This window comes from Lepidochelys kempii, chromosome 24 (genome assembly GCF_965140285.1).
Source record: "Lepidochelys kempii isolate rLepKem1 chromosome 24, rLepKem1.hap1, whole genome shotgun sequence".
NCBI lineage: Eukaryota > Metazoa > Chordata > Testudines > Cheloniidae > Lepidochelys > Lepidochelys kempii.
Window position 1 is genome coordinate 806,928 of NC_136403.1, and position 13,271 is coordinate 820,198.

The following is a 13,271-nucleotide window of genomic DNA, read 5'->3' on the forward strand; positions in this document are numbered from 1 at the left end:
GCCTGGGGTGCTCCAGCCAGATGGGGGAGCGGGGGGAGGGGCCCAGGCGCAGGCTTTCCTCAGCCGCTCGTTGAACGGTCTCTGCAAAGGCGCCGTAAAACCCGCCTGCCGTGACAGTACACTGCAGCAGGCCATAAAAGCGCCAGGAGCAGGGCGCGGGGAGGGCGCGTGCCCGCCAGGCCCCCGTCTGCCCCTCACCCCACGGGTGCTGGGCCCAGCAGCGCAACCCGCGGGCCCCCACGGGTTTTGCTGCGCCATTTCCCCAGTGAAGAATAAAATAAGAAGAATTTGTATTTGTCTGAGGCCTCCAGACACAGGGAGGGTGACTCCATCCCCAGGTGATGGGGAAACCGAGGCAGAGAGGTCAAATGACTTGCCCAAGGCCACACAGGGAGTCAGCAGCAGAGCAGGGAAGAGAACCCAGGAGTCCTGGCTCCCCCTGCTTCCTGCTAATTGCCACTGACACTACCAGGGAGCCCCAGCCCTCTGCAGATCTCAAGGCAATGAGGAACCACAGGCACGGCCTGTTTGGGGCTGCCAGCCTCTCGCTCCCCCCAGAGACAGCCCAGCAGCAGCTCCCCCCACTGGGTTCTCTGTCCTCCCTGGGGGTGAGCCATGTCCAGCACCACCCCCCTCCCTCTCTCCCTCCCCCACTATGATGAAGTGGGAATTTTTTGTAATATTGCTTTGATTCCTTGGTGTGCCTCAGTTTCCCCTGCACTTTGCATTGCTCCCAGGGTGAGGGCAGGATTAAGTTTCCATGCAGGGCAGGCTAAGAGCCATGGGATGGGGGCAGAACAGAACCTTTAAGGAACTGGCTGAAACCCACCCAGGTCAACAAGGGGGCCAGAGTCAGCGCGAGCCCCACGGCCGGACACACCCTGGGGAAGCAGAGCAGAGACCCCCCAGCTGGAGAACCCAGGGGTGGAGCTCACTCACCTGGGAACTACGGGAGGAAGCCAGAGAGAGACCCCCTGAAAACAGAGCTCCCCACAGTTGGTTGGGGACTAGCTCTGGGCTGCACAGAACGGCTGGCGCTTTGACCCTCCCCTGCTCTGGGCTGACCTACCAGCGGTGTGGGCCCCTTGGCTAATAAACGCCACTGTTCTGACAGCGCGGTTTGGGGGGCACTGCAAATACTGGGTGAGGGGCCTAGCCCTGCAGAGCGGACAGGCCTCTGCCCAGCGTCTGGCTCAGGGGGACTCGCTGGGCTGCACCGCTGGGGCAAAGCAGGAGGAATGGAGCCCCACGCTGGGAGCCTGCCCTGCCCTGGGGGACGAGGGGGACCCCTGGGGGTCTGGCACATAAAAGTGTTCCCCCGAGAGCCCGTGCCAAAGCCAGGGGCATAGCACCGACCCTGGGGCTCTCTGGCTTCACTGGGTTCCTCTCTCTTGGGGACATTCAGAGCAGGGCAGTGTCTCTGCATGGTGCCAGCACGGACGCAGGGCACCAGGCCCCAGGGGCATGGTGTTGACCAACAGTTCAGAGCCCCCAGGGGAGCTCTGCCGGCAGCATGGGGGGCAATGGCCTGGTGGGGAACCCTGCTCAGGAGGAGGTTACGGGGGGACCCCTGCTTGGGCAATGCCCCCCACTTCATGGCAGAGGCTGCAGGACCCAGAGGCGGGTGGCGCAGGCTGCCCGGAGCTGGACCAGAGGGATCAAGCTGCATGTTCCACATAAGGGGCCGTGAAATTGACACACTGTGGTGCTGGCTGCGACAGCCGCCCGGGAGCCGCCCCGCTGCTCCCCAGGCACAGAACTGCAGGCCAGGCCAGCTCTGCTCCTGGAGGCAAAGGACTGAGGGCCAGGGGGCAGGGAAAGACCCTGAAGGGCTGGAGAGGACATGGGGCGTGGCCAGGAGCAAGCATCGCAAACCCCTGCATGCTCCAGCACTGCCCTGGGCTCTGGGCCCCAGCCCCACAGCCCAACACACTGAACTGGCAGTTAGCCCCTAGGCACAGGGGAAACTGAGTCACAGAGAGGGGCAGGGACATGTTCAGAGCCTTGCAACAACTCCAGTGGCAAAGCCAGGGGCAGAACCCAGGAGTCCTGGCTCCCAACCCCCCTGCTCTACCCTCCTCTGTCTCTCCAACTCTCCTAGGTAGTCAGAAGCCGAGGCCCAGCCCCACCCCAGCTCTGCCATTGCAATTGGTGGGGTCTGGCCCGCCGGTGCAAGGGGGACTCCAGGCCATGTTACCCTCTAGATTCATGGGGTACTTGTCCCCTCCCCCCATAGACAGGTGCCACTTGGGGGGCTGCAGATGGAGAGTGGCTGTGCTCTCCCACCCCAGGGGGGCTTTCCCCTTCTGCTGGGCTGGTGACTGGGTAGCCAGGGGCACCCTGGGGCGCTCCCCCTGTGGGAGGCGTGTCAGGCCCAGGGGCCCTGCCCCTCTGGGCTCAGGGCACACAGGGTAGGAAAGGGTGAATGCTGGCGGACGTGAGCCCGCTGGGCACATGGTCATGGGGCTGCTGGAGCAGTCATCTGCCTGGGAAACATCAGTGGGGGGGGGCGGCCACTCGGGAGCTCCGGAGCATAAATTTCCAACCCAGGCCCACAGGGCCCAAGGGGGGTGCAGGGATTACGGGGGTGGGAGGGACAACCCCAGTGGTCCAAAACCCTGAGTCAGCCCCCACCAGTGGGGCAGGGGGAAGTCAGGTCTCTATTCCCAGCATTTCTCTGCAGGCACCAGGGCTCAGCCATGGGCCAGCCCACCCCGGCGGGGCCCCCTGGCGGGGAAGCCCCATGGCCAGTGCCCAGCCCTTGCCAGGCAGAGGGGCAGCGGGGGCCTGCACAGCTAGGGGTGGGGCTGCCTCCCTGCAGACACAGCTGCACAGGGCTGGCAGATTTGTGGGCACTGCCGGGGGATGGATGGGCTCATAACCAGGCCAGTCACGCTGCTTTATGGCTGGCACTAATTCTCCCCTAGCACCTATCTGTGCTGCGTATTCTAATTGCCTCATTTAGGCGGGGCGGGGGCACCAGCTCCAGGGAATAAATCCACGGGACGGGCTTTTTACAGCTGTTTTCATTGGGAACGTACAATTGCAGCTCATTCCCGGGTGCTGCTGAAGAGCAGAGGGTGGGCAGAGATGTGCCACCTGGGCATTGCCACAGGAAAGCCCGGCGGGACACTGGTGCGGGGGAGCTGGCAGCGCCAAGGGCCCCGGCGGGACACTGGTGAGGGGGAGCTGGCAGCGCCAGGGGCCCCGGCGGGACACTGGTGAGGGGGAGCTGGCAGCGCCAGGGGCCCCGGCGGGACACTGGTGAGGGGGAGCTGGCAGCGCCAGGGGCAGGGGAGCTCTGCATTGCAGGAGTCACTCACAGTTGTTGATCTGAGCACGGATGCGACTGCCGCCTCCTTGTTGTCGCGTTGCCAGCGACACGCAGCAACGACAGCCTGGAAATTAACATCTCCCTGGCAGCGAGGTGCCCGCCCCACATGCCAGCCACCAGCTGGGCCCCATGCACCTGCTGCTCCGCAGGGGGTGGGGAAGAGCACTTACTGCCTGGGGTGGGGGGCCGCCCTCTGCTCTCAGGAACTCACGGCCCAGTTTATTCTTTTACCAAGAGGCTTTGGGGGCACGAGAGGAGATGGGGGGGCTGCGTGCCAGCCGGGGTGGGGGGAGAGAAGGACACCCCAGCCCTGGTCTCGGGCTGCAGCCCACTCGCGTCTCGGTGCCCCGGGCTGAGCACAGCACAGTGAGGCCCCAACTCTCCGCTCACCCTTCACCCCCACGCTGCCCCCCCGGCGCCCTGCAGGCCTGCCCCTCCCCCCCTCGGATCCTCCCCGGGGTGTCTCTCTGGCTGTGTCTCGCTGTTAACATCTCCCGGCGCTGCAGCCAGCTCACTTGGCTAATCAGCGCAACGTTCCCCATCGATCGCTGGCCGGGCACCAGCCTGAGCCCTGCCGGGGGCAGCGAGCAGCCGCTGGCTCCGGGGAGAGTTACCCTTGCCTGCAGCAACAGCCCTGGGCCAAGGGACAGGGCACCCCACCTGCCGGGCTCCCTGCAGGCCCTCGGGGGCCCCAGAGAGCAGCTCCCTGGGGCAGAGAATTGGTACCAGGCAGGAGAGCGGTGACTGAGTGGGGCACCCCCTGCCCGTTCCCACCCCACAGAGCCCAGCCACCCCTGACTGCTGGATTAGTCTCTGAGCAAAACCAGTTAACCCCTGACTGCTGGATTAGTCTCCCCTACGCAGCCCAGACAGCAGCCCCTGCCCTAGGGAGCCGTCTCCTGGTGCCCCCAGGCCCCCCCACAAGACCATCCCCAGGAGAGCCGGGGGGATGTGCCCGGCAGTGCCCACACTGGCTCCGCCGCGCTGACCGGTTATCGATTCCCTGCTCCCCCCCCCGTCTCCGCGGAAACCCAGCCTGGCCGTGCTGCAGGCGCCATCAATCAGGGCAGGTGGCCCCGGCCTCCGCACACAGCTCCCGCTAGCCCCCACCTGGCCCGCAGAGCAGCGCCCCCTGCTGGAGGGCCCCACCGCTCGACGGGTCGCCCCCTGCTGGGCATGCGTGGCCACGAGCAGGGCCCCGGCTCCCCGAAGGCGGATGAGCTGTAATTACAGCTTAGCCCCCGGCTCGATCCCACTCTCAGCAATTAAACCCCCAGCAGGAAAGGGGACGATGAGCCAACCCACCATGCGCCCCTCGCCTGCCAGCGCCCCCTCCATCTGAACACACGCCCCCCCAATTCCCACACGCGGGCCTGCTACAGGCTCCCTAAGACCCGGAGAGCAGGGGGGTGGGGGGAGCACAACACACCCTCCCTTTCCCAGGGGTCCCCCAGTGATGCTGGGCCCCCCAGCCCAGCTGCTGCGCTGAGGCAACAGGCAGAGGGGGAGCCCCCTGCATGGCCCCTCGTGGCCAGGAGAAGCTCCGCCAAGGCCAGGGCGGGCCCCCCACGATCCCACACGGGGCTCCCCCTACCTCTCACTCCAGACCCACAGGCCTCTCCCAGGGACCCATTGCCCAGCCAGCTGAGCCAGAGATTGGGGCAGCATCACCCAGAGCCAGCCCCATGGGGCAGGGCCTGGGGGGAGAGCAGGGGCCAAGGTGGGGGCACAGCTGGGCACGGTATGGACCAGCAGCAAGGCCGGGGCTCAGCCGCTCCTCTGAGAGCTGCCCCTAGGGCGAGGGGAGCAGCACAGGGCATGTGGCCTGGGCATCGCCCAGCTGCAGCCTCAGGGGCTGGCGGGCAGCGGGTGCGTCTGCTCTTGCCCAGTCCCAGAGGGGCCAGCGGAGCCGCCGGCATCTTGCAAATGCTTTATTCGTTGGCTCAGTCGCTAAACACAGATACAAAAATAGAAACTGTACACGGCCCAGGGGGCGTCTTCACGGAAGACAGATCAGCCTCGCCAGAGCGAGGGGCTTTACCGGGCTGGCGCCCAGCACCAGGGGCCAAGATGGGCCGGGGCTCCGGGGAGACAGTCCAGCCCTGCCAGTGAAAGGGGGGGGTCAATCCCGGGTGCTGTCCAGGGCCGAACTCTGCAGGGCCAGAACCAACAGGATCCTCCGACTCCCCATGGGGCCTTTGGGAATGTGCCAGGTGGGGAGGAGGTCCCCCCGGCCACAGACCCCCCGGCAGGGTCCCTCCTGCTGGAGTCTCTGGGAGTCGTCCATAAGCAAAGGCCCATTTCACAGGGGCAAGGAGCCCTGACCACCAGGAGGCACCAATGAGGCCAGGATGGAGGCGGGCATCTGACCGGCAGCAGCGGGTGCGTCGGTGACGGAGAAGGGCCCTGGGGAGGGAGAGAGCCCGTCAGGGAGCACGCCGGGCTGGGAAGTCAGCATCAGGCCTGCCCCCTTGCAGGCTAGAGCAGGAGGGGCGGGCATGGTGCCCAGGGACCTGAGCGCTGAGCTAGGAACCGGGGCCCAGAAATCAACACCAAGGGGGAGCCTGCCTGGGATCCGCCCCCATGGCAAATCACCTCTCCCGAAGATGGAGCAGACGGGGGGGCACTTCTATCCAGAGCTCCCTTTACCCCCACAGCCTACCAGCACCAGGGCCCCCCCAACCTCCCACTGTGAGCCCCCAGCTCCTCCCTGTGCCCCAGCTCCCAGCCTGGAGGCTTCCCGGCCAGTCCCAGCCACCCTGGCCTTGCTAACATCCCTGGTACCTGCCCTCCACCAGGGCACCCCCTCTTACCGCCCAGCCAGCCTCTCCTCCTCCAGCCGAATGCCAGCACGGGGCATCTCTGGGTCCAGCACATCCTGGGCTCCAGCACCTCGGCCTGGGCGCTCTGGGGACTGGCAGGAGCAGCGGAGCCGGGGGTACGAGCTGGGGCGAAGGCGCCCGCCCCACAATGCATGGCCGCTTGGAGGTCTTTGTGGGGACAAAGTCCAAAAATCCCCAACTCTGCAGCAAGGAGACAACCCCCTCCCCCCCCCCTCGCCCCGAGGAGTGCAGGGCAGGTCAGAGCCACAGGAGGGGGAGCGGGAGGAGGGCGAGGCTGAGGCAGGGGCCGTGGGGCCGGAGCGTGGCCCGCGCGGTGCTGTGACCTGGCGGCTCGGTGTCTGCAGAGAGAACAAGAGCAAAAGGCCCAGGGAGCTGGGGGGAGCTGGTCATGGTGAGCTCCCCCACTCCCCCCTCCTGCCCATGCCCCCCCAAGGCATGTAGCATCCCCCCACTATATACTCACCCCCTGTACCCCCTCCTGCCTATTCTCCTGCGCCCAAGGCATGTAGCACCCCCCCGCTACATACTCACTCCCTGAACCCTCCTCCTGCCTATGCCCCCCACCTCCCTGGGGAGGTAGCACCCCCGCCCCCCACATACTCACCCTCTGACCCCCCTCTCCCACGGGGCTGAGATTTGGGAACTTCTGTCACAGGCTTTGTTGCTGGAAACAAATCAAAACCAGAATCCATCAGTGACTCTGTCTCCAACAGGAAGCTTCCCCCACCCCCGGCCCCGGGATCCCCGGCACTGCCCTTCTGCTGCCCCCCAAGACCCGGGCCAGCCTCCCTGTACCAATGTGCTGCTGCCCCCCCTCACAAGGTGTAGGGGTGTCCATGGCATCTCCCTCCAAATCAGGGGTGCCCTCCCCCCGGCGCCAGCAGCAGAGGCTTCAGGGTGGAAAGGGTTAATGCCCAGGATGAAACCAGCCAGACACCTCGAGTCCCCCAGACAGAGCCGCCCTCCCCCCGCTGCAAGGGATTCTGGGAAGAGTCTAGATTGAGAGCGGGAGGGCAGGGCTGTCTCCCCTCCCCCTCCCCAGGGCTCGTGCCCACCCCACGTCTGGGTCCCATTAGCAGGCTTCTGCCACGTGGAAGGGGGGGCCCCGCTCGGCTCCCCCCTCCAGTCCCTCCAGTGCCCGGCCAGACGGACTCACTCGATGCCTTGCAGCAGACGGCCACTCGTAGCCTCAGGCACCGCCCGGCGCTCTCTGGGCTGGGGATAGCTGGGGGCAGAGACAGGGACGTCAGGGCACTGCCCACATGGGCACAGCTGGGAGTCAGGCCTGCCCCGAACCCAGGGCCCTCCCCCTTCCCCTCCCCTGCGGGAGCCCCCAGCACGCTCGGCCCTCTCCCCCAAGGAGCCACTGAGGGGATTTACAAGCAACTCCTAAGCGCGGGGCAGGCGGCTCCGAGGCGGGGGTCTTAGCCCAGCAGGAAGCACCTGGGCCCAGCAGAAGAGAGTCGCGCCCCCCGTCCCCCGCACAGCTGGGAAACCCATCAGTCCAGCCCCTCCCTCGGGGCGGGGGGAAAGCAGGGTCAGCCAGGGTCACCGTCAGGCCAGCCCGTTAGGGGGACGCCAACGCACCCAGCTACTCCCACCTTCCCACCCACCCACCGGGCAGTGCCCGCCACTCCCCCCCGGGCCCTGGGGATCTCAGCGCACCCCAGGGCCAGCGCTGCAGGGGAGGGGCGTGAGGCTACAACCTGGGGGAGCCCTGCCCCCGACAGCCCAGCCGCCTCGGACCCCCAGCCCACCCCGAGCAGACCAACACTCCCCCCAGGGCGGGCACCCCTGGCCTGGGGTGTGGGGGGAAGAGACCCCGGGGAACTGCGCCCCACCCCTCTCAGAGCCCAGCCCCTGGCAGCCCGGGTCAGCGAGCTCTTGGGGGCAGTGGGCACTGGCTGGCTGGAGCGGGGTGCCCAGCCAGGGCCCAATTCAGGCAGCAGCCAGCTAAACGGTCCCCCATGCTGCCAGGAAGGAGCCAAGACCTGGGCAAGGGGCGCCCCCTCCTGCCCACCTGGCACACTGCAGCAGGCTGGGGAAACGGAGAAGGAGCCTCCTCCCAGGGCACTGCCGCCCGGCCGCATGGACACCCACAGCCCAGCCTGGAGCCAACACCGCTTGGCAGGGCACGGGGGGCCCCTGGGGGCACAAGCAGGCGCGGGGGGCCGGGGGACACTCACAGATATAGTAGTAGGTCTCCCCCGGCTGGAACTCGAAGCCCAGCGAGAAGGGCGTGAAGCGCTGGATCTTCTCAGAGAAGCGGACAGGCCCGAAGGGTGCGTGGGGCCGGTTGCACTCCCAGCGCTTGAAGGCACCAGGTGTCTCGTAGCAGCCCTGGTAGCCCTCGGAGTCCACCATGTGCAGGCTGAAGGTCTCAGCCCGGCCCACGGGCACTGGGCGCTCGTAGTGCGGGCAGTAGATGTCCAGGTAGTCATTGATGGAGACCTGGACAGCATAGTCTTCATGCAAGAACCTGGGAGTGAGAAGGGGCCCGTGAGTGGGCACAGAGACATGGTGCCAGGAGGGCTAAGGGGGGCCAGCAAGGGGGCAGGGAACTGGTGGGGGAGGAGCCATGGTGCCAGGAGGGGCCGGGAAGGTCGGGGACAGCAGTAGCCCCTCCGCACCCATCAAACCCTGGCCGGAGCGGCTGTGGGGGAAAGCACCCAGAGTTCAGCCACACTCACCATCTGCCCACTGTACCCAGCAGCTGGAGAAGGAGGTCTGGCCCAGGGGCTGACAAGTGCCCGTGCTGTCTGTGGGCTCAGAGCCGGCTGCCTGGGCGGAGGGGTGCAGTTCCTGCAGCCAGACGCTTAGCAGCAGCTGGGGCAGAGTGGGCCGTGACACCCAACGGTCCCAGCCGGGCCCCACATCCTGAGAGCTGCACCCCCCACACCCCGCCCCGGCTTCTCCTGGAGTCCGTGCGTGTCCCCAGGGTGGGTTACAGGGCACCAGCTAACGCCAGGGAAGGAACCGGGAAACTTGGGGGTGATTTGCGTTGGGTTTACAGATTCCTTTGTGCCCGTTTCCCGTGCTGGTGACCCTGGCACTGCCTGCAGGGGGAGGGCACTGGGACAGGGAGACGAGATTCCTGCTCACCCCTCCTGGGCACTTCAGCCGGAGGGGTGGACCCAGCGGGTGCCAGCTCCCAGGGAGCACAGGCCAGACAGGCAGAGCCAATGGGGTCAAGGGCCTGACACAACTGTGCTTGCAGCCTAGACTGGCGCCCGGCTCACCCCACTGCACGTCACCTTTGGGGGTCGTGCATGGGGAGCAGCCTCAGGCCCTCTCCCCCGGTGGTCAGGACAGGCCCTGGCATGCACAGTCCCCAACACCTGGAGGGGAGGGGGCTCCCCAGCCAGATGTGTCAGCCACTGGCTCCCACGCAGCACTCGGCTCCAGCCTGTTGTTGAAACAGCTACCGGGCAGCCGGCCTCGTGAAACAAAAAGGCATCAGCTCCGATTAGGCTCAGCCTGCTGGAACTGAATGTGCTCGGCAGGGCGGCTGGGGAGCCGGGGCCGCGGCTCAGAGCCACGCCGGGCCGCGAGCTGAGAGCGCACAAAGCCCCTGCCCCAGGCGCAGGCCTCAGTGTCCCGCTGCGCTGATCGGCGGTGACAGACCAGTGGGGGGAAGGGACGCTGCTCACACACCGGGCTGCTGGGGCCAGCACGGGCCCCTGTGCGAAGTCTGGTGCGCACAGTGTATGGCCAGGCCCGGAGGCAGCTCCAATAGGATCCAGATTCCCAGTGGCTGCCATGCAGGATTGAGGCTGGACCGGGCAGCGCTGGCAATGGGAGGGAGCAAGGTCTAGCAGTTATGGCCCAGGAATGGGACCAGGAGATGCAGGGGTCTGAGCTGTGCCCGCTCTGTCAATCCACCCGGAACATGAGACAGACCCATCAAGGGCAGATGAGAGCAGTCCCAGTCCAGCTGAATCCCCTACTCTGCCAGGCTGAGAGGGCAGCTTGGCAGGTGTGCCCAGGAGGCAGGGAGCGCCAGGCTGTGCCCTGCCCTGGCAGGCAGTGGGCTGGGACAGCAATGCCCGTTTAACGAGGGCTGGGTAGGTAAGCGCTCACACTGCCCTGCCCCACCCACCAGCCCCGGCTGCTAAAAGCAGACACCTGGCCGATCCACCTCCCCTGGGCAGGGCAGGGCTGGCGGCATCTGTGTTCACTGGGCAACAGCCTGGGATGTAAACAGGGCTGCAGGCCAAGCCCCGCTGCCCCCCTCCTCTCTGCCCCAGGTCCTCTCCTGGGCTAGGCAGTTGGGAACCTGCCTGGCATAGCCAAGGAGGACAGCTGCCATGGGCATCCTGCTACATCACTCCCTGGGCATGGGCACGCACAGGGCTGGGGACGGGCTGCCTAGGGGGCGCAGTGAAAACTACGACTAGTTCTGACCTGGCCTCCCAGCCACAGACCGAGTTCCAGGTGCCCCCTGGCCCACGGGCCACCTCCACGCCCCGTGGGAGCGGCTCCAATGGGAATGGCCAGCACTAGGGGTGCGCACCCTGGGGAGCCTCTCCCCCAGCCCACAGTCCAGCCTCTCTGCTGCAGGACACCAGGGAGCTCGGCCCCCGCAGCAGGGCTATCCGAGGCAGGTCCCTGGGCAGCGCCTGGTGAGCACAGCCCAGCTAGTCCCTGCACCGGCCGTGGCAAAGGCTGACGCTGGATTCCAATGGATCAGCCGGCCCCACCTCCACCCTGCTCTGCCAGCTCCCACCAGGGAACCTGGCCCCAAGCCACGGGACAAAGACGCAAAGGGGGGCAGGCCACGGCTCCCTTGCGACGGGCTGGCACAGTAACCACTGGGTGTCAGGAAAGGCCGAGCCTGAGCCCTCCCACCCCCACCCAGAGCATCAGCAACCTCAATCCCTGCCAGGGGGCCAAGCCCACAGGGCCTGGGGGTGGAGCAGGTCTCAGCACAGGCAAGGGGCCCGCATGTGCTCTGTGTCCCAAAGCCAAGGGATAAGGGGCTAACAGCTCCCCTGGCCCTCCACGGGGCAGGGGAATCAGGCACTCGGACGGCATGATCTGTGGGGCAGGACTCTCAGTGTTATCACCGCAGAGGAGCCCCCAGCCTAGAGAGAACAACTCTCACACCCCCACCCCCTCCGACCCCGAACCGCTGCGGCTCCAAGCGCATCCCAGGGCAGAAGTCAGGTGCTCTGGGTGGGGTTTGCCCCAAATTGCCCGCAATGCTGCAGCATCAGCAGCCAGCTCTCCCCCTGCCTCCCAACAGGCCAGAGCCCTGGGAGTGGGCTGGCAGGGGCTGGGTCAAGCAGGGGAGATGGGCTCACCCCCAAGTGCAGCTGAGCAAGACCTTCCAGGGCAGCCTGGCGCGGCCTGTGCCCAGCACCACAGGGACAAGCCAGGACCCTCCTGCCTAGAGTAGCAGGGAAAGGTCAGGGATCCACATGCACTAGACAGCCCGTCCCTTCAGCCCCCCTCCCTCTCGCCATGGGGCAGAGCCTTCCCTCAGCCCCCCTCCCTCTAGCCATGGGGCAGAGCCTGGTCTAGTCAAGACTCAAACACAATTAAGAGTTGTAGAGGGAGGGCTCTGAAGCTCCCCCATCGCAATCCCCCCTTGTGTCCCAGGGCATGGCCTGTTCTGCCCCATGCTGAGGGAGCCCGGAATCCAGCAGACAGAGGAGCCTTCAGGCAGTGCCCAGACAGCGGAGTCTTTGCTCCTAGACTGATGGAGGGGGCTGGCACCCTCGTGCTGCCCGCAGAGATGGGGCAGGAGCCAGTGCCACGCTCCAGGGGAACAGAAACAGCAGAGACAGGCCCCAAAGCTGCTTCCCAACACTCCACCCCAGAACCCACCTGCCAGCTCAGCCCTGGGGCTCGGTGCCGCAGGCTCACGCCCTGGCAGGCAGGAGAGTTCCCAATTCAAGGCTACAGATCGGGCAGACGGGGGGGCCCTGAGTGGGGGGCTGGGTCCTGGGGACATCCCCTGGGCACAGCCAGGAGCCACACTGGGCCCTGCCACGCCCACGTGGGCTGCAGGCTGTGAAGCACCGGGCCACCCTCGCCCAGGGCCAGCTGCGATCTCTGGGGCCAGCACTTTCCACCTGCCTCAGGTAGTCCCAGGCCCGCAGCCCCCTGCCCCCCTGCCCGTGCTACTGGGCCGTTCCCACGCCCCAGACTCGCCCCAACTCGCCCCTGGCCGGGTGGCGCCGCTCAGGAACGCTGGCCTGGCACAGGGGAGGCTGGCAGGACCTGCCCAGCGCAACGCCCGCTCCCTGCACAAGCTGGTTAGGGCCGGGGCTGGCTGCGGGCTCCTCGCCCCGCTCCCAGCGCCCCCCGCGGGCATGTTCCCGGCCAGTCGCTGCTGGGGCCGGGGAGCCCGGGGCTGCGAGCCCAGGGCGAGCTGCAGGGCGCAGCCGGGCCCCCCAAGAGCGCGCAGGGCTGCGGGGCCGGCAGGCCAGGCTGGGGCCGGGCAGGGGGCGCAGCCGGCAGCGAGACAAAGGAGCCGCCAGGCGCGCAGCGCAGAGCCGGGGCCGCCGGGGACCCCCAGCCACGGAGCCGTCCCCAGCGCGCAGAGCCGGGCAGGCGCCCCGAGCATCCCCGCTCCCTGGCCGGCCCCCGGGCGCGGCGGCTCCGGGCCGGGCCGGGCCGAGCCGAGCCGGGCCGTACCTGGGGTTGCTCGAGTTCCAGTAGACGCTGTGCCGGAGGCCGCGCACCGGCCGGAGCCGCCCCCACAGCAGCGGCCCCCACAGCAGGAGCCGCAGCAGCAGCGCCGGGCACATCGCTCCGGCCGGGTCGGGCGGCGAGCGCGGGGCTGCCGGGCGGGGGACTGGCCGACGGGCGGGCGGGCGGGCCGGCGGAGGGGGACCGGGCGGGGGGCAGGGCAGGCCCCGCCCCCAGCTCCAACTTCGGGCCAATCAGCGGCCGGAGCGCAGCCACCCCGAACAAAGTTCCCCAAGTCCCAGCTTAACCCTTTGGGGGCCGAGCGCCGCCGCCCCCCGTTAACAGCTCGCGCGGAGCCGGGCGGGGGCTGCACGAACACCGGGCACGGGGGGGTCGGGCCTACCCGGGGGAGGCGCGGCGCTTTCGGACCCCCCCACGGCGAACCCCTCCAGGCCGGG

The 13,271-nt window shown here is 67.6% G+C and overlaps 1 protein-coding gene across 2 annotated transcripts; it reads right to left on the reverse strand.

The window, feature by feature from the left end:
* Window positions 1–5,123: 5,123 nt before the first annotated feature.
* Window positions 5,124–12,964, reverse strand: EFNA4 (ephrin A4). 2 transcript variants are annotated; one of them, XR_012156098.1, is made up of 6 exons: window positions 12,820–12,964; window positions 8,364–8,656; window positions 7,334–7,402; window positions 6,782–6,841; window positions 6,148–6,515; window positions 5,654–5,740 (listed from the first exon to the last, which is right to left on the reverse strand). XR_012156098.1 is itself a non-coding variant. In XM_073322942.2 (5 exons), the coding sequence occupies exons 1-5, from the start codon at window positions 12,930–12,932 to the stop codon at window positions 5,637–5,639; spliced, it is 639 nt and encodes a 212-aa protein (XP_073179043.1). In that variant the 5' UTR covers window positions 12,933–12,964; the 3' UTR covers window positions 5,124–5,636. The 2 variants fall into 2 exon arrangements, 1 of the variants encoding a protein (XP_073179043.1); XM_073322942.2 differs by lacking the exon at window positions 6,148–6,515 and having other exon boundaries at window positions 5,124–5,740.
* Window positions 12,965–13,271: the final 307 nt, after the last annotated feature.